The sequence below is a fragment of the Echiichthys vipera genome (genome assembly GCF_963691815.1).
Source record: "Echiichthys vipera genome assembly, chromosome: 4".
Classification (NCBI taxonomy): domain Eukaryota; kingdom Metazoa; phylum Chordata; class Actinopteri; order Perciformes; family Trachinidae; genus Echiichthys; species Echiichthys vipera.
This window is the reverse complement of record NC_139829.1, coordinates 18,357,334-18,383,714: the sequence shown is the minus strand read 5'-3', so window position 1 is coordinate 18,383,714 and position 26,381 is coordinate 18,357,334. Positions and strand designations below refer to the sequence as shown.

The following is a 26,381-nucleotide window of genomic DNA, read 5'->3' as shown; positions in this document are numbered from 1 at the left end:
GTAATGAATACAGGCTAACTGCCTAGCGGCAAAGCGCTGTTAATTACCGGAGAAAGGTAGCCAAATTATCAAATATACTATCAACTCTTTATACGGGGGCGTCCACATTTAATTCCTGTTTTGCGACTCTCGCGTCTGCCGGGTAAGTAAAGTAATGTTAGCGTTAGATGGTCTGGCTGCTAGCGTTAGCTAACGTTAACTCGGCAGCTGAAGAGAAGCTACCAACATAACGTTAGCTTTATCCTGCGGCGCAGAGTGGCAACACTGAGTTGCTTTTAGCATTGACTCGAATAGTAAAAGTGGTCAAATTGTGCTTGTTTAATCAACCTCCTTATTGGGCTCACATTTTTTGATGAATAGATGTTATATTATACATGAACTACGAACAGTTACGTACGTCTGTGTGTGTGTTTGTGTTTAACGTTAGCTGACATTAATGTCAGCAGTTGGGTCAAACAGAAGACGCTCAGTCCGGTTACTACTTAACACATGTTTAAGGTATACCCTGCTTCCAGGCCCGTACTGTGATTTCATAGACTCCAGATTTTCTCATCGTATCCCAGTGTTTGCTTGTCATCTCCAGCTGAGCTTGACTACCTCTTGCCATCCTTTTCCTGTAACGTTACTGCTGCTGGGAGTGTGCGTTTACATGAATAATAACAGTAACCAGCTAACGTTAGTTAATAAGAGGGATCTCTTTCTCCTCTTGCAAATCACAACTGATTCTAGTTATATAATATCTCTTTGTGGTTATTTGAGTTAACATTTTATGATTTGACCATGACTGATTGTATTTTAACCTATGAATAAATTACTGAGCAAATTACATTTTACTTTTCTAGACAATTGTAAATATATAATATAAATTAAAAAAAAAACCTTTGGATCTCGGTATCAGGTGAATTCCTGTTGTGTTCCCCTACCTATGGATCCTTGGGAATGTCCTGTTAATGTGTTTTAATTGTGGCAGCATAGTTAGGAGATGATGCTGCTTATTTACAAGGTGGTCTTGATATTTGCACACAACATAACAAAGTTGCACATACATAGTATCTTCTAGCCCCACCCACACAGGTGTTTTCAGTTAACCTGGTTGATTGGACCTCTTCTCAGGGCTGTGTGGGTGTACATACTGTGATTGAGTGACATCTTCGCAAGTCTCCTGTGCAAGTTTGCAGTGTTTCACCTGTTAAGACGGGACAAAGTACACCTTTTATTATTCTTAGTGGTAGACAGACATTCATGACCTCATAAATTCCCATCATATTCTCATCAAAGCCCCGCCCACCTTCAACCCAAGCAGAGGTCTAATCAGCCAGAATAACTGGAAACACCTGTGTGGGTGTTCAGGGGCTTTAACTCAAATTTCTAAACATACTATATTATATGATCAGATAACATTTCATTTATTCTGTGTTATTTCTTTCACCATTGACATGAGTCTGGAGTGACATTAGGTTGATACAAGCAGACATAGCGCACTGCTATTTGCAGACCTGACAGTGAGCTTTTTTACATATAAGCGACATGAAAAACCAAAACCCCAGTAGAGTCCTTTTAATGACCATGGCGATGTTATCAGCAACAATGTCAGCTGACCAAATTCAAATGGTGGTTGAATTCAGGCCTCACAGACAGGAAAGACTTGTTCAAGACATTAAATTATAAAATGAATGGAAAGTGTGCTGACCCTGGTTTTCTGTGTGTGTGTCCAGTTTGTAGACAGCCATGGGTGGGCTTGGAAATGGACGTCGCGGAGGAAGATCGCCCCCTCTAATGATTGGAGCTCTAATTGCCTGTATCCTGGTTCTGGGCTTCAACTACTGGGTGTCAAGCTCCCGCAACCTGGAGCTACAGGTAGGTTCATCTATGTGTTTGTGTGGTTTTCTAACCAGAGTGGCAAGTGCAAATATCACCAACAAAACACTTTAAAATTTATTTAAAGGCTACCTCATGCTCGGGAGTGAACACTACATGAATTCAAAGTTGATTATAGTTTGAAGCATCTTTCGTTTGAAATTATTAGCAATCGATTCTCATTTTCTCTCAGAATAGATGTTGCAATGCCAGCTTCTAGCATTTGCTTTAACTTTGTGTTCACAGTTCACACGCTGTATAATGATTAAACAGTCTGTTAGTTGATGCATATCCTCAATGCCAATTCATGATTTTCTTCTGTAGTGGGTAGATAGGCTTCATCAGTTTCTCATTTGGTCTTCAGTTTTAAAAGCAGAATCTTCTCATGTTTCATTTGTTTGGGCCTTGCAACCCTTTATCTTTGTTTGTGCAATACAGACTAAGCTGTATGAGTTGGAAGGCCAGGTGCGGCGTGGAGCAGCAGAGCGAGGAGCCGCGGAGCTGAAGAAGAATGAGTTCCTGGAGGAGATCCAGAGACAGAAGGAGCAGATTAGCCACATAGAAAGCCTCTATAAGAGACAGCTAGAAGGCTCTCAGAACACCTGCAGCCAAGAGAAGGTGCTCATCATAGACTGTTTAAAATAGGTGCACACAAACACCACTGAGAATTTAAATGGTCTTTATTGCAACAGGGACAAATTGCACAAAAATTATTGCCTTGATCTGCTCACTGCTGTGGTTCACATTAAACTCACACATTATGAGGCGAACATTAAATCAACTGTAGATGCTGATTGTTTGTGTTTTTCTTCTAGGGCACACTGCAGCAGAATATTTCCTCTAGTACCAAAACCATACAGGAACTCAAAGGTAACCGTTGACCTCTATTTTGTTAGCAGCCAACAGAGCTCTGTGGATAAAAGATATAATTCTGCTCTTATGTGGCTCTTAATGTCTTGTGTGTTTGTACTGTAGGTCAGATGAATCAGCTAAATGATGATCTAGGGAAGCTTCAAAAGGAACTGCAGAGTTGCCAAGGAAACATCAAAACCCTCAACAACAAACTCACGTATGACATGTAAGAAAAAGATTCCTTTAACCAGTTAGCCATTATACAGGTCTGTTGAAAAGATTAAGAGAGAGTGTGTGTGTGTGTGTGTGTGTGTGTGTGTGTGTGTGTGTGTGTGTGTGTGTGTGTGTGTGTGTGTGTGTGTGTGTGTGTGTGTGTGTGTGTGTGTGTGTGTGTGTGTGTGTGTGTGTGTGTGTGTGTGTGTGTGTGTGTGTGTGTGTGTGTGTGTGTGTGTGTGTGTGTGTGTGTGTGTGTGTGTGTGTGTGTGTGTGTGTGTGTGTGTGTGTGTGTGTGTGTGTGTGTGTGTGTGTGTGTGTGTGTGTGTGTGTGTGTGTGTGTGTGTGTGTGTGTGTGTGTGTGTGTGCGCAGGACCCACTGTAACTCCCAGGTCCTGTCCCAGAAGGAGTTGTGTGATGAGAGAGTGGCGGCTGCTAAACTTGAAATTCAGAAGAAAATGGAGAAGCTCATCCCTCCTGCAGGTGTCTCCTCACAGGTAAGTAAATCAAGACATTTTGTAAATTGATATTTATATAATACATATATAATTGATATTGGAAGCATAATGCCGGATCAAGTTCTGATCCTTCGTTCATCACAAATGCTCCTTGTGCCCTTTTAAAACCCTCAAACTGTTTCTCAATGCATGTTTGCATTTGTTTGTAATATAGCAAAACAGAAAATCATCAGGCTTGATGATGTTCCAAACTGCCCTGCTTGACACTCAACATTAATATTTTTTAGAACTAAACTTGTGTTCAAAATCATTTTCTGTAGTCTTTCTACATGCAAGTGTGGAAATGGAGTCTATGTTGCACTTGTTAATGTAGTAAAATGGAAGGAAAGGACTAGCCCACTAACAGTAGATTCAGGGCCAGGATTTCAGATTTGAAGTGTATATAATATAAAATGAATCTAATAAATGGCTCTGGCTTTCTTACTTTTGCAATCATTGTCCACCCAGCTTTTTTTTAAAAATGTACTTGATTTGTTTAAATTTAACAAGACACACCCTTTAACATCAACAGGAAAACATGGTGGATGCAAAAGAGGAAGGCCCAGTCATGACTGGGGTTGATGCGGTTAAGACAGCAACTGTTGTAAGCCACACACCAAGCCTCTCTCTGCCCGAAGATAATGATCCACCTGAACTACTGACCAATGAGATTGTGGACAAAGGTAACAAACATGGATGTCCTGGTGGCTCAGTCTACTTAATTAACTCATAAAAGCATGCAATGATACTTATATTACTAATTATAGACTTATAGACGTGTAGATTTGCAATAACAAGTGTACATACTCGCATTGCTCTTGCTTCCTGACTTGCTACTTAACAGTTCCCGATGCTCCAGTGGACCTACCTGCAGAGAAGGATCTCTCCAAAGTAGAAGTCCACTCTGTTCCCTCGGCCGCTGCAGGCAAGCAGGACATTATGCTACCACCAGGGGGAGCTGTCGAAACAGAGGGGGGCGAGGCAGAGACGGGGACTAGTGAACCCTCGATGAATAATCTGACTGAAGATAAAGAGACAGAAGTGATGGATGTTCATCAAGAAGGCGCTCAGACAGAAGGTAGACGGCATGGTTCACTGAAAGTAGTGAACATTGTTATTCCTATCAGATAAAACAACAATTTGGTTATGTGTCTAGAGGCAGACCCCGGGATGGAAGGCATGCTGATTGGCCGAGAGAAGGTAGATGAGACCCCTATTGGTCAGAAACTTGAGGAGCCAGACGAATATGATGCAGACGAGCAAGTCGTGGGTGGAGTTGATTTGGAGAAACAACAACAGAGTAAGCTGGCTGAAAATATTGGTATGTATGTCTATCTATATATAGATATATATCTATATATAGATATATATATCCACTTTGGTGTTTATCTAAGTGCAATGTTGTCAACTACATTGTACTTTCTGATAGACAAGGACATGGAAGAGGAGCTGGCTGACTATAATGGAGATGATGAGAACGAAGGCGAGTTTGAAGCAGACAAACAAGCTGAGCTTGCTCAAATCTGAGGTATACACTGAAACACACACAATCACTCGCTTTCTTCACAACACAAACTCAATATGTCACACATTCTAAATGCTAAAAGTCACTTTCAGATTTTAGCTCAGCCTTAGGCATATGTTCAGTGAAGAATCGAGCTGCTCTTTGGGATTGACAGCAACATCATCATTATCATAGGGCCATTGCCAGTCTGTAGCCTGTCAGTTCAGTTAAACTGGTCCTTTCAGAGGTCCAAAACACAACTGTGGGCAAAGATAAATCAGGTTTCTGTTGCTCATGAGCACAGGTTCATCTTAACTGCAGCAAGTTCAGCTGTACAGTACGATGAAGTTACGTTGTAAAGTCTGCCCCGCACAGGTGACTAAAGGGAACACCACATAATTATTCTAAATGGTTGTAGTTCTTATTTTCCTTGGGAAATGGTAATTAAGGACATTATTATTCAGTAAATAAATCTGGTTTCACCGTTTTTTGGATTTTCCAGTCCAGCTGAGCTTTTACTGCTGGACCTTAGTAATGTTTTACCACACCTTTTCACATTGAATGCTGCATTCGATTGCAATTATATTTAGGTTATGCAGGTTTTTAGATCTTTTACCAGTTTTAATGTAGGCATTTTATAGGCATCGTGCAGCTATATAAATATAAAATATAAACAAAAGCTTGTGTGTAGGGATGGGAACTGATAAGATTTTATTGATACCAATGCAGTTATTGATTTTGCTTCGGTTGCTGTTGGTCTGATTCTTTATCAATTCCCTTATTAATTCCCGATCAGTTTTCTGTATGGAAAAAGTCAGCCTGCACAGGTTTTCAGCGTTAATGCAACTCCTTATCAAAGACAGTGTAGGTATTTGTACAGTATTCGTTTTCCATTTAGGCTTTCTTAACACAGTATTAATTGTTTTCCTGCAGGGCTGGAGTTAGAAAAGGAGCCTACACAGCACATAAGGAAGCAGGATCCCTTACACACCTCAGCACAACAGCTTCATACAGGTTAATGCAACCCTGCAAACATAATGAACACAAAACTCTGAGAAAGACTTTTGACATTCAGTTGGGCGTTTAATTTAAATTTAAAAGTATTTGCTTAGCATTGTCTTTTACTTGTCATGTTAATTGGATTCTGTACATTCAATTTGCTTACATGTTGTCAGATATTTTATCGGTCAAGTTTTCTGTATTGGATTAGAAAATTCAAAACTCAATGTTCAAATCACAATATTCTCTTACGAGCCTCAAAAGAAGACTGAAGTGTCAGCCATGGTTTCCACATGCATTTCACTGTATAAATATAAAACCCCAGGGTGGCGACTGTGCTCACATTTCAGTACGTTTAGGTGATATGAAAGTACTCAGTACTTCTAAGTAGTATCACATAGTCTTTCTCAAGACTTGACACCAGTTGGCTTGAAAAAATGGAACATCTCAACATCCTGGAAATCAGTAGATTTTGATCATGTGATTTAGATGTGTTGTTTATGCTCACTTTATAATGTCTGTAACCTAAATGATGAACCATGCGCGATGATAACGTGCAGACCCTTATAGGGTTATAAGGTGTGGAATATCGTAGTCTGTGTAAATTATCCGAGTGATCCCAATGACTGAACACTGTAGCAGCAACAGCATCTTAAACAACGCCTTAAGTTCCTCCTCCACACATTTTCCCCTAGAAAGGATGCTGACTTTGGATCTGTGGCCAGGACATTTCTCGCTGCATCAGTAAATGCAAACAAGGATTTCCTTTAAATAAAGTAAATGGGCTCAGGTTCTTGTTAGACTGCTGCGTCCTAAATCCAGTCAAATGGGGAAAAAGAAAACATCTTCTTTGATTCACATGTAGCCAAAACTGCTGCAAAAAATAATGTTGGCTTAATAGACATGTCCTAAGAAATGGGCAAATGCACTTTCTGGGTTATATGCTTATGTACCTTTGTCGGGTTTTAAACATACATTGTCAGTGCTGTAGCTGGACATGTTTGATCAATGAGCAGTCATTTCTGAAGCATCACTTGGTTGAATTGCTTTGGCATTTTAGTGGCAGCAGAGCTTTTATTCTCAGCTGTATTTCAGACCACAACGTGTCAAAGGGTTGACTGTGTGCTCTGCTCAACACTTCGGGATCAGTAAGACAGAAAAATAGTTTTAGGTTATAATGAAGGGATTAGAGTGGAACACCTGATGATATTAGTAGATCAATAATCATATTTAATTGACGCATGCCTTATCGATTCTGTGTACACCAGTTTTCCCACACGGTCAGTTCTGACACAGTGGAGGTCTGATGCAGAGCCGTGGCACATGTTTATTTTGTGGATACTGCCTCTGGTCAGCTGAACTGAATGGGCAGTTTTTAGAGAGGAACGTTGTATTGTGCTTTAGGGCTCCTGCAATCCAGCAGATGTGAAATGTATTAGTCCATTCAAATTAAAACTGCACTAGACTGGAAATAGTTTGGGTGATTGGAAACTTGAACTAATATCAGTTGCTAGTTTAAGTTAGTAAAATCTTGTGAAGGGATCTTTTATTGCCTTGTGTTTTATACAGGACAGATGATTTAAAATTGTTTTTGCCCAGGTACTTTATTTATAACTGGTGACTATGACTAAATACTCACAGTTGCTCAGTATGTTGTATTTGTAATTGCCATAATTTCCATGATGCTTTGATTTAGTATCAACTGTCCAGTCCTGAATCATGTAGTATTTCCATGCTGCTTATGGATCCATCCTTACAATAACTTACTTTTTATTTATATTTTTAATACTTTATTGAGTTTGGGCCTGGCCATCACATTTCAAAGTAACCTTACACTTACATAATAGGAGTGCAAATGACAGATTAACAGAAATACTTTGACAGAGTGGCCAAACCAGTCTCACATCAGCACTGCTGTTTAAACTAATGAACATGGACTCTTTGTTCTTTTATGTCTTAGTGTCATTTTCTGCCTTTTTGTCTTCCCTTTGGTCAATCCTGCAAGGGAAATATGGTTCCAGATTTTTATTATGTCATTTTATTTTCAATGTTGCTGTTATTCGTTTTCTGACACTGCAAAACGTGGACAGCTACTTCTTTGTCAGAAAGCCTCGTCTTGCTATTTGTGTAAAAAGTCCCATTTTCTGAACGAAAAGTCTGTGTCTTTGAAGAGAAAATGTTTTCTGATTTTTATAAATTGAAATAGATTTTTTGTTGATTTAATTTGTTTGAATATGTATTTTATTTTATTCTGAACTATTGAAACAAATTGTGAACATTTTAAATTATCATAGGCTCTAATGATGATAGAGAATAAAAATGTTTTTATTACCACTATCAAGACATGGTTTCATGTGGCAGTCATTGTTTGGTGTTACCAATATTTGTAATAAAAACAAACTTCGTAAATTTCTTGCATGGTCATACCAATGGTATACACTCTGGACACAAACATGAGGTGTAGTTATGGTACCATAAAACAATTATCCACCAGTACACAAAGTGTTCACAAGCCTCTATCGATATATACCTTTTCAAAAATGACAACAAACATTCTAAATGTGTCCTAGTTTATTTTCTGTTGGTGTCTGTGAATGACATCAGCTGGCAGGAAGTTAACAAGGACCAAGGCTGTTGCCTAGCAATAGAGTTTAAAAAGGTCTATACCTAGGAAAGCCAGCCATTCTCTGAATGTGCCAGGTCTCTGGTTTGTGGTTATAAAGTTTCATGAGGTTGTGATTACTTTAGAGATTACAACAAGCCGTTTATACAGTGAGATAAAGATTCAAAAAAATGGTCTCACTATAATGAAATGGTGATTGGGACTAACATCACCACACATGAATACAATTGGGCTCACTGAATCCAAAAGACTTTCAGCTTTCTAGTCAAATCCAATTAATACAACTCCAAAACTGTTTAGGGACCCCCGTATTCAAAAATATACATACTCCAGAATAATACATTAAAAATAACACATTTGTACTGCAGGAGACAAACGGCAATTTTTATTTTGCCTTAAACGGCCTTGGATGAGTATAAAGTGGGCATATATGTAAAGTCCTGTGGGTATCCATAGAACCCATTTTCATTCAGATATCTTGAGGTGAGGTCAAGGGACCCCTTTAAAAATGTCCCCTGTCAAAATGTTGCCTAATTTAGGACAGTTATTTAGCCCCCTTGTCGACAAGCTACTGTAGCATGGTTGTTACAAATGGATTCCCTTGGTCTAGTTTCTCAATACTAATATCTTCACTTTATATTTATAACGGCTGTTGCAGCCTTTGAAAGACCCTATGTTGGTCTGGCTTGCCAGCAGATTCGCCTCAATGTTTCCTACAACTTTTAATAGGCGTTTTTGAAAACATACTGTATTAACTCATTTCAATGAGTAAGCTCATACTTTTACTTTTTGCCCTAATGTCTGTTGAAAAACTTCCTGTCCATATTTTGGATTTGAAATTTCATGTTTAGAGTGCTCTAAATGACATTTTATTGCCTTAACAAAACACTGGGAACATTAAATTCTGTTCCAGCAAGGAATTAAATGACAGCATAAGTAAAGACATGTTTTATTATGCTCTTGATATGCGTTACAGATGCTGGTATTGCTTTGAGAAAACATTGTAGATGTTTCCCTGACCTGTGAAGTATCTCTACCACTGCTGTCAGTTGTGAATGTTGGATCTCTTAAGTGTGTTGCAACTTTATTCTCTGCACTTAAGGATTATAAACATTGTGAGTGGTTCTTCTGTGCAGATTGTTCCGTCTAGGTTTCATAATGAAGACTGATGCCATCCAGTACTCATATGAAACTGATTCTGTACGAGGTAAACAAAGATACTGTAGTCCTTCAGACTCAACATTTTCATTCAGATAAGCACATAAATACATAGAAAGGTTTCATATGATTGAATGATATGCACTCATTACAGCTCGTCTTTTAAAGCCTTCAAAAAACTGCTCTGGAGGCAGCTTACAAACATTTCCAACACAGATGTGGGTATTGTCAGTCATTTAGGTCCAGTTGTGAATTCTCCTGTCTGGTTTCATCTCTCATTCAGTTAAAAATAAAAAAAAGAATTGGGTGTATCAAACACTCCTTTACAGGTAGGTGTATCACACATACATTGCTGAGACATGGACTGGATCAGGGCTGTTGCACACTCGTTCGGGTGATGGTACGGTCTTTGCTGCTGATGGTCTTCATGATGACACTCATGATGACTTGAGCATAATCAGATAATCTTGACCACAGGAAAGTACTTGTGAGCTGAGAAGTCAAATTCTGGGAGCACCTAGGGATGCAAAAATGCATTTTACTTCAACAAAGTTTTCACAATATGGAACATTAACCAAGATTAATCCTATCGCAATGTATGCTAATTTGTATTGACCGTATCCACAGAACCAAATAACAAACCAGGAAATGTGTATGTTGTTACCTTGGTCTCCTTCTTGTGCCCTCCAGCCAGGAGCTTCATAACTACAATGTTGGGTTTGGCCACCTTCAGTATACGGTTCACCTGTTATCAGTCATTAACTGGTTATTGATAGTTGAGGAGAGGTAAAAACTAGACTACAAACAAACAAACCAAAAAATATTGTATTAAATAAGGCTGTTATGCTTTTAAATTATGTTTGAATGCTGTCATAACTTTTTGGTAACTTTTTTTACCAAAAAGTACCAAATGAAAAACAAATGAAAGTCAAACAACACAAAATAAGTGTCCTTTAGGATCAGGCATTTGGTTTACAAACCTCAGGGTCTGGGCTGGGCACATTTTCTAGGATAAGTTTGGCCCTGCTGGAAGTGTTTGCTGGCAGCCATGTAGAGGTCAGCGGAGCCTGGCAGAGGATTGTACTTCTTCAGATCAGACATTTCCTGGAGAGGGCAAGAAGGGCAAAGTCAGAGATCAGGAACATTGGGGTGCAAGACCGAAAGAGGGCAAAAAAAGAGTTAATGATTCAAAAAGTAAAGGTGATGAGGAATATGATGAGTAATGAGTTTAAAAGAAGGGAGACAGAAAATGCAGAGAGCCTGCTGGATGAATAACATCCACATCAACAGTACCTTGAACTGGATATAGTGCACAGGTGGGGGGGTCACCACGCTGTTGAACGGGGCGAAGCGATGCTCGTAGCGAACCTGCTCGCTGTCCAACTCGAACTGAGGCTTACGCACCTTCCCGTCCATATCCAAAGCTATCATAGTCTGAGGAGAGAGATGGAGGATGGAAAATACTGCAGTGTGTGTCTAATAGAAGAGAAGAGGGGTCTGTACTGATGTGCTACCTTGTACATGCCAGCACACATGTTCTGGTATGCTTGGCTCATGGTGATCTCCTTGCTGAGAGGGCGGACTACAAGAGGAAACACAAACATAACATCATTATGAGAGACAAGCAGCTACAGGAAGACAACAAGAGTATGGTGTGGTCATACTCTGAGAATCCACTTCAGCCACAGAGGCTACAATAGAGCGTACCTTTTTTCTTCTTCTTGGTCTTTTTACTGCTACGTCCTTTCACCTGCTCCTCCATTATCCGCTCCTCTGCCATCTGAGAAGAGTCGGCTCTGCTCAGAGTGGACATCAGCCATGCGTAAAGGAACTCAGACAGGTACCTACAGACAAAATCAAGCGTGTTAATTCACAGATGCACCTGTGTAGATGTCTTTAAGTTATCGGCAACAAACAAACAAACGTGTGTTCTCACCAGTAGATGTAATAGTATTCATGCATGCTGTACAGCTCCAGTTCGAAGCCGCTCAGCAGGTATTGGATCATGATCCTCAGGTTATGGTAGAGGATCCAGGTGCCAAGACAGGCTAGATGCTGTCGCTGAGGCTCAAGTTTCATCAGTAAACTGTGCAGGGCTGCATCCACCTTCTCTGCCTGCAGAGCACAAAAGAAGAATTAAGTGGCTGGTTTATAAAATTGTAAAATCATACCCAGTAGGCGAGGTATCTCTGCCTTATTTGTGTGGCGCAAAATGAGAAAATGGTGGTGTTACGCAAGGTGTGTGACAGAGGAAACGGCTGCACTTCACCTCGTCCTGCAGTGTGGCAAACTCCTCCAGAATGTGACCAAGCTTGTCTCTCTGTCGAGCTCGGTTGTGTCCGTGGATCTGGATCAGACTGCAAAATGGCTGCAGGCAGAATTGACAAGACACAAAAAAAATAAACCCACAGCTTCACCCCATGCCCATTTTATTAACCTTTATTTATTCAGGGGGAGAACACTGAGAGCAATGCTCTAGTCATGTCAAGGGCTAATGATATATAATTTGCCCATACTTTTAGTATTATACACAAATTCCTACAACAGCAGAGATTAAACTTCCCCTGTATGAGCTTTACATCTGACTAGATGTCATGGCTCTCATTAAACTTAATTTGGAGCAGCAGTCTTTCTTAACTATTCGCTTTTAATTCAACTACTGAAAGAACTGTGAACGGTAAAGGTAACATACCCTGGAGCAGTGTGTAACAAAGGAGTCAATGTAATCCTTGGCCTGGTGGTTGTTGAACAGACAACACCTGGAGACACAGAGACACAGAGACACAGAGACACAGAGACACAGAGACACACACACACACACACACACACACACACACACACACACACACACACACACACACACACACACACACACACACACACACACACACACACACACACACACACACACACACACACACACACACACACACACACACACACACACACACACACACACACACACACACACACACACACACACACACACACACACACACACACACACACACACCAGCTCATGTCAAGACACAATAAGCTCACTCAAGACAGTTTGCATATCACACAGCAAGAACAAAGTTCCAAATCAACCCTTAAAATAACTAAAACACTTTAAAATATAATTCAACCAATGACAGACTTACTTGTAAGAGAGGACTGGTGGGCTGACAAAGTATCTCAGAGCATCTTTTATCATGTCCTGCATCAGGTGGGTCCCAAACACTTTCTTATTATCTATCAGGAACGTTGTCTGGATTTGGGGGTGAAAAAAATCCCTTTAGTTCTCATACAAAGGGTTTTAAACTGATATGTTTTTAATTATAAGACTATATGGTAACATCTAAAAGGGGATTTTTTTTTATTGTTACATTCAAATTACAAAATCTATAGGCAAATGTCAAATAATCTCTCTGTAGGAATCAGAGAAAAAAAGCAGTGACTCTTCAGAATCAAAATGGCCTTAACTCACCTGGAGTAGAGATCTGGAGAGCACACAGGGCGACTGCTCACTGAACTCACAGAAGAAGTCCTGAGGAAAAAACAAACAATAATCATGCTGTTTGAATTCATATGCCTTTATCATTTATAAAAATCAAGAAAGCATGTGAATGTATGGGGCGGTGACCACTCAAAATCCTTTGATATAAATGAACTTCAAACTAACAAAAAAAAGGGTAAAAGCAACTTAATTCAGGTTACAGGTTCAGAATTGAAGAGGTGGAATCCCCAAAGCAATTTCAGTCAAAAGCAACTGGACTTGTTTGTTTGTTTGTCTAGGATTTGTATTCACAGGCCTAAGATGTGGAAGTGTGTGTTCACCAGTATGCCGTGCAGGTTGGTGGTGTTGATCACGTCACAAACGATCTTGATGCGTTCTATGAGTTTGCTAAAGTAGGCCACCATGTCCTCCCTCTTGATGATCTTGGCGTAACGAGGAAAGGTAGGTGGCAGTAGTCTCTGGTTTACCAGGGGCTCAAAGCCCATCATGATGGGGTGGTCTGCAGCATACACAGAAAAAAAACACAAAAGGTTAAGTTCACAGTTCACATTTAAAGTAATCTTCCCTAAGATGCTGTCTAAGCTACATGTAGTAACTTTTTGTAGGTTTCAACAGATTTGTTTTAGCTTTGTGTGAACAATTCTGTTAAAGTAGAGGAGGTACATTTAGTATGAGCTGTTTTGTAACCGTCTTTGTTGCCATGACCACTACATAACTGGATACCTGGGCAGCAAGAATGCGTATAATGTATGCAAAATAACATTTTCTTTTTAGTGTCCTTACTTACTTCCAAACTGAATCCTAAGCATGTGTGGTGCGTGTATGTTTGTGTAAGTGTGTGTGTGTGTGTGTGTGTGTGTTGATTTGTCAACTCATGCTAAGACAAACTACATGTACGTTCTTTACTCTGAAAGTTGCGTGCATGTAAACGTATGTGAGCGTGTATATTACCTCCTTTAGTGGTGTCATTCTGAGACTGGATGCCATGCTCAATACTGGAATGAACGGCTGATAAAAGGTCAGCTGCCTGAGCCACAAGCTTTTGGGCCTCCCCCACCGAACTGGTCTGGTAAGATACAACCGTAAACAAAAGCACACACAGAACAAAGAATTAAATTACATTTTAACACACAAGTGTCTTTACAATCCATGTGGTAGCCTAAACTCATTCATTGTCTGATTGTGTGTGTTGTTAGTGTATACCTCTTTCTTGGTAAAGGTGATCAGTGCGGTCAGTAGAAGGCGTGTGAACTTAATTCTATTGAAAAGTGCCAAAAACTGCTGATGCTGGAAAAATAAAGTACAAGAACATTAAACAGGCTCATGTACATGCAAAGCTATTAATACACATATTTCCTAATTTGTTTTTTACAACTTTGCAAGGCACAAGAAATCACAAAGGCTGAATTTTTGTTCTGTTTTGGCCATCCAGACAAAGTCCATTTTTGGGTCTTATTTTTTCTTCCTTCATTATTATTATTATTATTATTATTATTATTATTATTATTATTATTAACGTAATGGAACAGCTGGGAATTTCTGAGAAGAGTCTGCAAAGGTAATCTGAGTCCCACACTCTGATAGACAGATGGAAAACTAATTATAACAGACAGCGATGGAGAAGGAGGGTTTGAGGTTTTGTTTGTGGCTAAAATGTTGGAATACTAGGCTCAAATAAAGTAATTGTAACGAATTAACTGAAGCATGAGTAGAATAACTAGTGTTTACTTTCCAGCTTAGCTATAAATGCTATTCAAAAACAGCTACAAGCCTACAAAGCAAACTCTGCAGACAAGAGAAAGGGTATGCTGACTCACCTCCAGCTCAGTAGGTTGCGATTATTTATTGAAGATGGCGTACTCTGAGGCGTGGGAGAGAACCACTATAACGATATAACTCAGCATTGTATTCAGCAGTAATTTCATTGAAATGCAAAGCCTGAGGGTTAAACTAGCGGCGGGAAAAGTACCTTAACTTTACTCCTGTAACTCATCCTCCACGTCTTTCAGCATACTTGTAGGAAGAACAAGTGAGAGAAAGATAACCTCAGCTTTGTTCCTCTGATCTGCAATATTATCCTTCAATGGCCTCAGTATATGTGACGCTGGAGACTTAATGACAGAATAAGGTACCTGTTACCCGCAGTCGATTTGGCCTCTTACATAGGCATTTAAAGCATAGGTCATGGTGGAAATCTCTACAGAAATTTAGATAATACTATATAATGACACTGGCATTCAATAGTGATATAATGTACTGTCACATAGTGTCTAGAGTAAAGCCCACACAAATACACTATTGTTTACAAGTCACGTACCTCCTCGAACACAGCAGCCTTGTTGACTTTTTCTCGGGCGATGTCACACACCTTCAGGATGCCCAGGGCAAAGGCTTTGAGGGCTGGCTCCTCAATCAGGTCAGGGTTGTGGACATACAAACAGGTGAACACTGTCTGTGCCAGGGAGTGGCCCTCCAGCCATGTGATCTAGGAATACACACAAACATGCACACGTGAGTACTGGGATTTCCGCAGTGATGCTGATCTAAAATTCAATGGGCTTCAATGACTATAAAGTCAAAACTAGGGTGATCATATTTTCAAATCCCTAAACTGGGACCCTTAAGTGCATGCACCAAAGGAGTTTTCATCAGGATTGAGGACAATTATTTTAAATGCTTACTTCTAGATTCATATTACACACAAAAATCCAGAATGTTTACAGTATAAGAGAATGAAACTCACCAAACAGCAGAAACATGTGTCTATGATCCCAATGAGTTCAGGAAGACTGAGGTCTTTCACCTTAATGGCACCTTCCTAGAACGATCACAAGAGAATAATACAGATGACTTATAATAGGGGGTTAAAACACTAATTAACGTAGAAAATGCAATCAGAATTGTAAACTTTAATTAAGAAAATTAGGCTGTCTTAATTCCTGACAATTCCCTGGTTTCAGTGTATGTCAATAAGAGCCCAGCGGTATTGTACCTTGATAGCTTGTTCGAAGTTGAGCACTTTTCTGTTGACCTGGTTTCCAATCATGCCTGCGTCCATCTTAGGGTCCATCATCTCTATGGCTGACATGGCTTCAAACAGGCCAAACCTGCAACCATTGGAACGTTTAGTGCCATGTTTTTTGCATGTTTACAAAGGTTCAACAAATTCTGCTGATCCAAATGCCTGTGCAGACACCAGTATGGTTCAAATAAAATATGTTTTTACCAAAACATCACTATAGTTCCATGTTTTATTGTAATTTATCTGTCTTGTCAATGCTTTGACGTCTCTGAGACAGTATTTAAACTCTCTACTGAAATCAGGTAAATTCTTTGGCAGGTTTAGCCAGCCTTTTTTTTTCGAGTGAATTGACTCTTTAAAGTGTGAGTGGGCGAAAAGAATGGTCTTACTCACAGTTTGTCATGCAGCAACTCTCCAAGGTTCAACTCTAAATAAAGGATGAGGACAAGGAAAGAGAAAAGGAGGAAGACATCAGTACCTTTCATAACTGCACCACAAATACAACCAACACATCATTTAAAGAGCCTGTACCTTTGCATGCACCCTTGAATTCATGTGTAATATCAACCCAGTTGGCATTGTTCTTCATCTTTTCTGGGATGCCCAGCCCCCAGCCAGCATCATCATCCTCAACTGCTGACTTCATCACCATGGCTACTACTTAAGAGAAACACAAAGAGAACTAGGACAAAGTGTTCAAAATATATCAAAATGGCAGCTATTTTACAAGCATGTCAAAATATTTTGGGTCTGAATGCACAGATGCTGTTATAACATTCACTTAGTGTCATTGACTGTTTACACACTTTAAATAGACCTTTCATTTAACAGACATTTTGCCTTAGCATAGCAGGAGTAACAGGTGTAACTAATAACATTAATGATGACTCTGTTTTGGATGTGACAGTAAGCCATGCTAATGAGTCTGCATGAGCAATAGCATAACTCCTAAACCAGCACACCCACATTGAATGCAGCCCTTTTTTATGTCGTTAATTCATTACTGATTTTTTTAGGACTCAAACCATCCACTCAGAAAAACTCTGAATTATATGAGTGGATAGCATCATATAATACTCATTGGGATAAAGAGCCAGTGAAGAGCTGATCTTATAGCAACGTAAGTGAATAATCGCTGTCTGTATTTACATATTTGTAAACCATGAATTAAAACATACATGTTTATATTAACACTGTAATTTACTACGTCCACTCTCATTTTTCACTGGATGTTCCACAGGTTAGTTGGCAAACACTGTGCTTGCTGATCAATCTGTAAACTATACAGTCAGGTAACAAGTTTAGACTTTATCCATCCATGTACACTGATCAAGTGTGGCTCTTGCAATAATCCAGTGTGGAAAACTGGACTTATGTAAACATTATATATTAAATCCAACAGGCAATACTTTGTCATATTTTACACTGATACATGTGAGATCAAGCTTAAATTGATATGCATCTCCTACAGGTTGCTGTATGTTCTTAGAAACTTCAAAATGAATGGTCATACTTGACTTCTACTTCAGGAAAAATGTAACGACATTCTATTATGCTCTAGTGCAACAGGAGTGGATTAGTATCATGCTCTGTTAAATTAGAACCTAAAAGGGTGTAAATTGCACGCCTGAGTGCACTGGAAAAACTCAACCTTTTAAACCAAGAACATATCAGTACTGCGTGGGGTTAAAGGGGGTCTAACACCTCCCACACCACTTGCTGTATGACTGATGTATTTATCTGTAACTACCTTATAGAAGTAGTAATGTTTATAGCCCCTCTATCAGATAGTCGGACATAAATTTTAATTGAGCTTTGCTAACTGGGGGGTAACAACTGCAGCCTGCACTGAAATCGATTTAGTTTTATGACATGTAGGTAAAATAATTACAGGTTAAACGAGGCATTGATGCATTCTCTTCATTCTGATATTGTGAGGAATCTCATAAAAATAATTACTTAGCTAGATACATGGCAAGCTAATACACGCGTGAGTAACACTCTGACAGATTACTTTGCCTTTTTAGGCAGCATTATCAACACTAGTGTAATTAGTAGGACATGTTAGCTGGCTATCACCAACGTCAAAATAGCTTGTAATACCGAGTGCTAACAAGCTAATGTTGTCCACAGTGGATGTTTCCTGCGATTAAAGCTTGAATATCAATCAGTCTGCTCAGTATTAAAAAAAACATAGAATACTGTAACTAGAGAGCCACATTTTCGTTGTAATTTAGCACGTACCTTAGTATGTTGTGTTAACCATGTAGCTAATCAAAGGTATCTTCAACGACTGTAAAGATCGGCGCAAAAATTAAACGTCATAAGCCACTGTCAGCCATGGGAAATGTAGTCCGTATCTGCCATGGAGAACAAGCCCCCTATAGGTGGGTTAAAGCTTGAATCCTGGTCAGTATAGGTACATAATCATATCAATGATATATTTAAGTGAAGGTTGTGATGCATTTGGCTTATTATGAAGCTTTCTACCATCCTGTGCTAAAAACCCATGCTAAAACCATAGACTATGGCTAAAACCACGCAGACAAACGAACTCTCGCGTGGTCTTTTACAGACAGTCTCTCTGACAGTTGGGGCCAAGGCTAATGGAAGGAGGATGGGACGCACACAAAAAGTCTGAACCTTGGGGTATGGCGCACGCGCAATGGGACTGGAGCTACACTATAGTCTTTGATAATCACACAAATAAAGTGATAAACTCAGTGCTATACAAATCAAGTATGATTACTTTCTAGAACAATGGTCACAGCTCTTAAACATAATACATAATGAGCCTAGGAACGAACAGACCCGATGTTACTGCGCATGTGTCATATCCCAAAGCTCAGACATTTTTTGGTGTCCCAGCCTCCTTTTTTAGCCGTGGTTGGGGCTTGTCTCATTATCATCACAACATCATCGGGGCGTTTCAGGCAACGTTCAGACACACAGTAGCAATCCCCCATATCTTGGAATTGGTCCGCCCTAAATGGGACAGCAGTTCCTTTTCCATACAGGTTCGTACATCGTCTTTCTTGTAAGCAATAAGCATGCATTGGCTTTAGCTAATATCGTCTGTCTGATCTTTATTGTTAGTATATTCCTCCGTTAGCTCGACTGCTGGCGCAGACAGGCGGCCGTTAATGAGTGACTAGCAGGTGCAGCAGACACAAGCCTTAGCTAGGTTATCTTAACTTAGCATCTGTAAAGCTATATTGCCTAGCAGTTTACCTTGCTCGCCATTGCCAAATGACAGTGACTTATCCAACTGTCTCTGAGGGCTGGTGTCATTACGGCAGTATCATGTTTTCTGAATGGACTTTCTGGTTTGTAGAATGGAGACAGCCCTCTGGGGTTGTTGTGGCCAGGCCACCATCTGTCCTATGTAAGCTGGCCTCCACCACAACATGTCAGTTTTACAATTGCTTTGGTGAAAGCTTCAAATAGATTATCCCTAACACAAAAGGCTCTTAATGGTCTGATCTGACTGCTCCTCCTCAGCCAATACAGACAGTCTGTATAAAGATGTGACCTGCAGTAAGATCCTTAAGGGTGGTCATCAGAATCATCTTTATTGTCATTATAGTACAAGGATATTTTGTATGGCTTCCTCCCTTACACATATCAAAACAATTAATACAATCAAAGTAGAATCAGAAACACAAGACAAAGTAAGTAGGCAGCAGTCGGCAAATTGTGTGAATGTACAAAAATGCTTTAAAAATGGTTTAAAATGTACAAAACGGTGCAGTTTTTTTTTACCTGTCTCATTAGAAAGGGTGGTAGGATTTTGCAGTATTTCTCTTCAAGCTAGAAAAGCCTGGAGGAGAATTTCAGGTTAGCCAGCTTAGTTAAAAATGTATTTTCATGTGTTGTTAATTTGTTCAACATCTTATTGTTGTGTGGCTTTTTATTGGTTAAGAGGTAATGTGTCATTTGAGCATTTTTGTAACGTTGTTAAAGCCCATCTGAAAAAAAATAGCCTTTATCTTAATCTAACACCATTGATCTTGACTGATAGGTTTTCATTTTACAGCAGCATTGTTTATGACTCATGTTATCTCAGCCCATAAATGCTTCTGTATTCACCATCTGACCTAATCTAATCTAGGACTCTTGGGAGACCTGTGAAAATGCGATTTTATTCACTGAACTGTCGTTGTCACTTGCTAGACTTTTCTGCTGAATGAATGCAGTGGAAAATTTGTCATTTAATGTAATGCAGTTGAAAGAAAAAAACGTTTATTCAAATGATCTTGTCTGCAGGTCTTTTGTCTCCAGACATTTGAGATCTGCAGCATGTTGGGCAGCCCTTTTGTTTTGTGTAAAATCAGGCAGGGCGTTCTGTGTATCAGATAGTAAGTCTGTAAGTTAATATGAGACATCTCTCTACAGCTGTTGGTTGTCCCAGCACATCCTGGACAGGTCACAAGTTTGTTACAGGGCTATCACATGGACAGATCAGCACATTCACAGCTATGGGTAGTTAAGGTTGCTCGTCATCTGGTTTTGGCAAACTATAGCCTGAGATTAATAGAATTTAAAGTTCTCATGCACCATATCGGATTTCAGGTATAAAGCAGTTTAAATTCATACATCAATACATCATGCATATTTCCTCCTGGACAACTTTTCAGGTTCACAAATTGTTTCTTGCTTTAACCCCTGGATTACAACAGAGGGAGTTCACTGGGGATTTCATTTGGCAAACACTGGCAAACGTTTATTTTGTTTATTTCTAAAATTGTACAGTATGTTTATGCTTGTCCTATTTTGTCACTGAGGTCTTTATTTTCTCTCTTTTGCAGACGACATGAAATGTTGAAGTGGTAAAAATGAACAAACCAAAAATGGCCACAGAGAAAGGGTGAGTTGCTTTTCTATTTTAAGACAAACGCATTAATTTTGCATACACAAACACGCATGCCGGGAGGGATAAGTAGTATGATTGTTTTTCTGCGTGAAAGCTGCTCTGTCATAACCACATGTTCACATTGTCCCTCACTCTCCTGCTCAGTGCTTACTGCTTACCTTTTCCCGGTATAATTACTTGGTCTTGCTTAAACCTTCCACATGTAATTGTCATGATGACTGAAAATAACAGCACTCATCATTAATACATTGGAAATTACATTGGAATAAACCTTTCAGGGTTTTTGTCCTGATCAAATTTTAATATTATATTTACTATGCGTTCATTTTACACATAAGCTGTGTTCGTTTTTGTAACTTATGCAGTGTGTTTATCTTGTTTTTCCTCATTCTTTCCATTTTTTTCTGTATCTGTCTCTAATACACATGTACACACACACGCACGCACGCACGCACGCACGCACGCACGCACGCACGCACGCACGCACGCACGCACGCACGCACGCACGCACGCACGCACGCACACACACACACACACACACACACACACACACACACACACACACACACACACTCTGTCTCTCTCTGTCTTTATAAGGACATGAGAAACGAAGCTCCACTGGGTATATCCACAGAGTTTTGATTCTTTCTTCAATGTTTGCGGTTGCTCTACCAACAACTAACCTCTAACCTCTTGTTTCCAGCTGAGCACCACTGAGCAACGAATATACATGGGGGATGGGTCACTGCCCTAGACATAGTGAAGCACTAGGAGACCACCTCAGTCTCACAGTCAACTTTAATACAATAAAAGAAATACAGGTCTTGAAGTCGGTGTATAGATAGATAGATGATAGATAGATAGATAGATACAGTAGATAGATAGATAGACAGATAATTACTTTATTCATTCCCGAAGGGAAATTATTTTGTTGCCGCAATGTGGTGCAACTGAATATGATACAATACAATAGAATACAAATAAGATAAAATAAAAATATCTGGGTATAAGATAAACACAGAATGGAACATGGGCACTAAGACATAAGCACGAAAAAAGCAAGATAGATTAATAAATGAATAGTAAGGTGCAGGGTCAGGATGATGCTAAAATAAAAAACTAATGTATATGTATATGTACATGCAATATATGATATAATATATGATATGTATGGGATATGTAGTATGGGTATAATATACATACTGATACTAGACAACACTATACTATGAATATGTGCACAGAGAATGTGCAATAATTTACAGATCTGATTTAGTCGAGGTGGGTGATTGAGGCTCTGACGGAGGTTTATGAATTGAAAAGTCTTATTGCTATGGGTAGGAATGATTTCCTGTAACGTTCCTTATCTCTTTCATGCTATTGTTGTTGATTTGTATTTTGGCTAAGACATATTTGAATCACTGTGGGAATAATTTGGTATTATTTGCATATCTGAGAGGCTGCTTTATGTTTGTTATTCAGTGTCAACCAGTGCTAGATAAACGGAAAGGGATCCATCGCTCTAATCCTTATAATCCTGGTCATGGAGCAAGGAATCATGATGGATTTTTCTTTTAACACATGCTCCTGTATTAAAGGGGCCATCCACATATTGTGTTTATTAAATGCAGCATCAACAAAACATCAGGCTGTGTGTAATGCTTTTACTGATCTTTAACTTTTCCAGATGAATTCAGGCAACATGGTTTTTCTTTAGTTATCCTTTCTCCAAATGCCTATACAGGAATGGATTAATGAGTTCAGTTGTGCTGTTACATATATCCTTCCTAAAGGTAAAAATGTGTATTTTTCCAGCGTTCCTAGTAACTCCAGGGTACTGATGCTCCTGGGCCAACTGGAGAGGATGAATGGAGAGGCCATGGTGAGGGATGTTGAAACGGCAAGACAGGTCACTGCAAAGATATTTCATCTCATACAGACACAGGGTAAGAGCAAACACGCTACCACAAACATTCGATCTACTGTACTCAAACTATAGAAAAGATTAAATCCTGCATTTTCCACGTTTCTTTGTGCTTTTCCGGAGACATGTGGTATTATGGTGTAAAGTAGTATTATCTCTAGCTAAGTGTGAGAACAATGAGCAGTGCTGCCGCCTCGTTGCTTGCTGCAGTTATGAAATACAGTTGAAGTACAGTAAATGTTTTAAAGTCCTTATACCTGCATTGTTAGATGTTATTACTAAGAGTTTACTGTAACAGTAAATTACAAAATAAGCTTAGGTGTAAATAAATGATCTATTGTTGTGTTTATTACATATAATATACAATAATCAATAGAATAAATTGTTTAAAATACAGTAACATAGCCCCCACACACACATCCACACATAAGTATGATATTGGTTAACCTACGTGGCATTAAATCTGTGTGTTGATTCAAAGGAGTACTCCATTGACTTGCCATTACACTCCTATATTGTTGGACTCACAATGGGCAGTTAAAAAAAAACATCAAAATTCTGCAGAACCAGAGATTTTTTTTTTTATTAATGTCAGAGCCTGGCTCTTAGCCTGGTGCAAAAACGTTTGAGACAGGGATATACTAACTAATAGAGTAATTTATTTACCACAAAGTAATCGAAACAAGTCGAGCAAAAATATATGTGAGGAAGTATGTATAGAGTAGATAGTGGATGGGTAAAAATGTGCTGCATGCATGTAGTGCTGTAAAAACAAAGACCGTCAGCTGGTTTATAAGCATTGCGCACCCCAGTCCCAGGTGTGTCCCAGGTTGCTGATTACCCTCCAATAGGTTTGCAGCCCTGGAGACAGAAAGCACAGCAACAGCAAAGCACACCAAGCAGAGGGGCATTCACATTTATTCCACAGATTCTTCTTCCTTTTCAAAACCTGGCGCCCACACTACACAGAATTAAACTTGATCGATGGCAGATGTTCGGATGTGTTATGCAGGAACAGATAACAATAACTCCAGGAAATGTATCAGATTTTGCAGTGGAGTCTTTATACAACTTGAATCACATATGGTAGTACTCCTCAACACCTACAAACTGACTTTTATGTATTAAAATCGGTTCGTCTTTAAAAAGCCTTGATGCAAAGCTTTAACCACTCAGGTCGAGTTGTTTAATTAATTAAAAATGTGTTCAATGCAGTTGCTGCTCTGTAAATATAGATGAGTTAGTGCACCTGTAGTCAAAGTGTAGATAGATATATGCAGCGTCTCCCGATCTGGTTCTCTGATTACTCTTTTGAAACGAGAGCAGAGAAGAAGTCCTGACAGCAGAGGAGGAAAGCATTGTGGCGCGTCGCCGTGTAGAACACACTGAAACCTGAGTGAGTCTCTGTCAGCGAGGGGGCTTCACTGCCACTCCGAGGATCTGGGATGAATAGAAATCTCTGATGCAAGCAGCACTGGCAAAAACTGACAAAAAATAACAACCTTTTGATACTTGTTAATGTCATTTGTCAAACAAAACAAACATTCTCTCTTACAACTTCTCAAATGTGAGGATTTGCTGATTTTCCCTGTTTTATGTCATTGGAAATTGAATATTTCGAATTGTTGGTCATCTTGGGAATTCTTTACTAACTTGAGACATTTATACACTCAACCATTAATCAGTTAATTAAAAAAAAAAAACGGCACATATCTCAAGATTCATAAATAATGAAAATAGTTGTTACCTGCAGCCATTACTTAAGAAAAGATTAAGAAAACTGTTTTGCCATGTGGATACTGACCTACAAACTCTTATATTTACTTTGCCCTGGAGCTTTTTTCATTGTGGATCATTTGAACAAGGACAACTTGTAATCACTTGAGGGTTTGCGTGAAGGTGAAGAATTCTGCTGAATCATCACCTAGTATTTTGAGCCTGCTGGCATACTTTAAACTTGCTTTGAACTTCTTCCCTCTTCCTTTTCTTAAATTTTGTTTTTCCTCTCCCCATAATTCATTGCCTCCTACCACTTCAAACCAAACTTGCTAGTTAATCCATCATGACTGATTGGCACAGTAGCGAGGCTTCTGTCTGTGACCCTGTCAATCATGATATATCAGCTGTTCCTCTCTCATTTAATCCTTGGCCGTCTAAAATATGCTGCCTGCAGCCTTAACTTGAAATGTGTATGAGTGTGACGTTGGTTAGGGGGAAGGAGTGGGTGACCCTGTTCACAGTAACTATACACCCCCAGATGGACTTTGCTGTACTGTTGTCTCATGTTCAGAGCTTTTGGAGCTAAGGAGGCAGTCAAGAGATACCAAGAGAAATAACATGGATGATAGCAAAAAAGGAAATCCAGGAGTAAGTAGAGTCGCCATAAAATCGGACATCTGAAAAAAAGGTAAAATAAATTGCCCCACAGTCCACAGGAGCTCTGGTTTGGTTTAATACAAAGTTAATTCAATATCAGAGGCAGCAGTTCTCTGTTTTCTCTGTAATTTTGTCAGAAATTCAGTGTCTGAATTTATTTGACATTATGTCAGTTTTCCCTTTTCCACACAGTGTTGAGTAGGAGAAAGGAGGGGAACAAGACGTGTGAGGAAATATATCCTACACAGTTTTCTATAGGAGTAGCGAGTGGTTTTGTTTCTGGTAGCGTGCAAGGGGACGTGCTGATCAAAGTTCACAGTGTCCTGCCCCTAAGCTCAGTGTGTGGGTAAACATTTTGGAGGATTGACCTGTGGAGCAGTTTAGCAGTCTAGCCTTAGAGGGATAGAGATACGAAACAAGTTTCACAGTGCCTTTACGCTTCACATAGGCTGTCAAACTTAGGCTGTTAGATTCACAGGAGACTTTCACAACCTGTATGACTCCAGAGGCAGTGAACCTGGGATTTTGGAAATTCACCCAGAGTTGAACTTTGAAAGCCTGTTATGAAATGGAGTACTGCTACACCAGGAGCTACTATCAATCTGTTGTCTCCAAAGACCCACCAGGTAAGGTCCAGGATGATGAAAAGGTTTTACGTATTTTGACTCTTCATATCCTCAAAGATATATGTTTTGCTTTGCTGAGGCGTGTGTGCGCGTGTGTGTGCGTGTGTGTGTGTGTTGAAATTCCAGTTTGTTTTGAATAGCTTTATAAAGTTTGGTATGACAGAAATGTTTAAGAGGGCACCGCTCTCCAAGGCACATAACTGGTGCTGTGTGTTCACATGCTCAGATATGCACATTGATGTATAAGTGTGGAAAGTGTATGTGTACAAATCATTTGGGTTTCTGCTCAATTTAACTTTAACATGCTTTTTGGTGAGCGATTATCAATCATTAAAGATGCATGCTTGAGCCATTCCCTTTC

At 39.5% G+C, this 26,381-nt stretch overlaps 3 protein-coding genes across 7 annotated transcripts in view; 2 read left to right on the top strand and 1 right to left on the bottom strand.

Moving 5' to 3' along the window:
- golm1 (golgi membrane protein 1) lies at positions 1 to 8,219 on the top strand. Of its 3 annotated transcripts, none has more exons than XM_083912622.1 (11): positions 1 to 142; positions 1,716 to 1,857; positions 2,296 to 2,475; positions 2,673 to 2,727; positions 2,833 to 2,926; positions 3,296 to 3,419; positions 3,952 to 4,102; positions 4,264 to 4,497; positions 4,576 to 4,740; positions 4,849 to 4,947; positions 5,857 to 8,219. In XM_083912622.1, exons 2-10 carry the CDS (start codon positions 1,729 to 1,731, stop codon positions 4,944 to 4,946), a joined length of 1,230 nt encoding a protein of 409 aa, XP_083768748.1. In that variant the 5' UTR covers positions 1 to 142; positions 1,716 to 1,728; the 3' UTR covers position 4,947; positions 5,857 to 8,219. The 3 variants fall into 3 exon arrangements, with proteins under 3 accessions (XP_083768748.1, XP_083768749.1, XP_083768747.1); XM_083912623.1 differs by having other exon boundaries at positions 2,833 to 2,935; positions 4,576 to 4,719; XM_083912621.1 differs by having other exon boundaries at positions 2,833 to 2,935.
- A 1,266-nt stretch (positions 8,220 to 9,485) lies between these two features.
- naa35 (N-alpha-acetyltransferase 35, NatC auxiliary subunit) lies at positions 9,486 to 18,537 on the bottom strand. Its single transcript, XM_083912764.1, is given in 21 exon segments — positions 9,486 to 10,220; positions 10,368 to 10,448; positions 10,684 to 10,725; positions 10,727 to 10,807; positions 10,997 to 11,137; positions 11,218 to 11,285; positions 11,411 to 11,547; positions 11,640 to 11,818; positions 11,973 to 12,071; positions 12,396 to 12,462; positions 12,847 to 12,953; positions 13,173 to 13,232; positions 13,523 to 13,701; positions 14,154 to 14,268; positions 14,406 to 14,489; positions 15,520 to 15,687; positions 15,946 to 16,020; positions 16,195 to 16,309; positions 16,618 to 16,651; positions 16,756 to 16,881; positions 18,469 to 18,537. Coding segments are annotated over 20 exon segments (2,013 nt in total). The 5' UTR covers positions 16,877 to 16,881; positions 18,469 to 18,537; the 3' UTR covers positions 9,486 to 10,160.
- A 618-nt stretch (positions 18,538 to 19,155) lies between these two features.
- Positions 19,156 to 26,381, top strand: part of agtpbp1 (ATP/GTP binding carboxypeptidase 1) — a 28,964-nt gene continuing 21,738 nt past the window's right edge. For 2 of the 3 annotated variants that reach the window (XM_083912613.1, XM_083912612.1), the window contains exons 1-3: positions 19,156 to 19,241; positions 21,033 to 21,091; positions 22,910 to 23,040. In XM_083912613.1, the coding sequence (XP_083768739.1) occupies positions 21,060 to 21,091; positions 22,910 to 23,040 (163 nt within the window). In that variant the 5' untranslated portion in view covers positions 19,156 to 19,241; positions 21,033 to 21,059. Of the gene's footprint in view, positions 19,242 to 21,032; positions 21,092 to 22,909; positions 23,041 to 25,317; positions 25,426 to 25,900; positions 26,021 to 26,381 lie in introns of those variants that run through there. The other variant, XM_083912614.1, reaches the window with a different exon arrangement.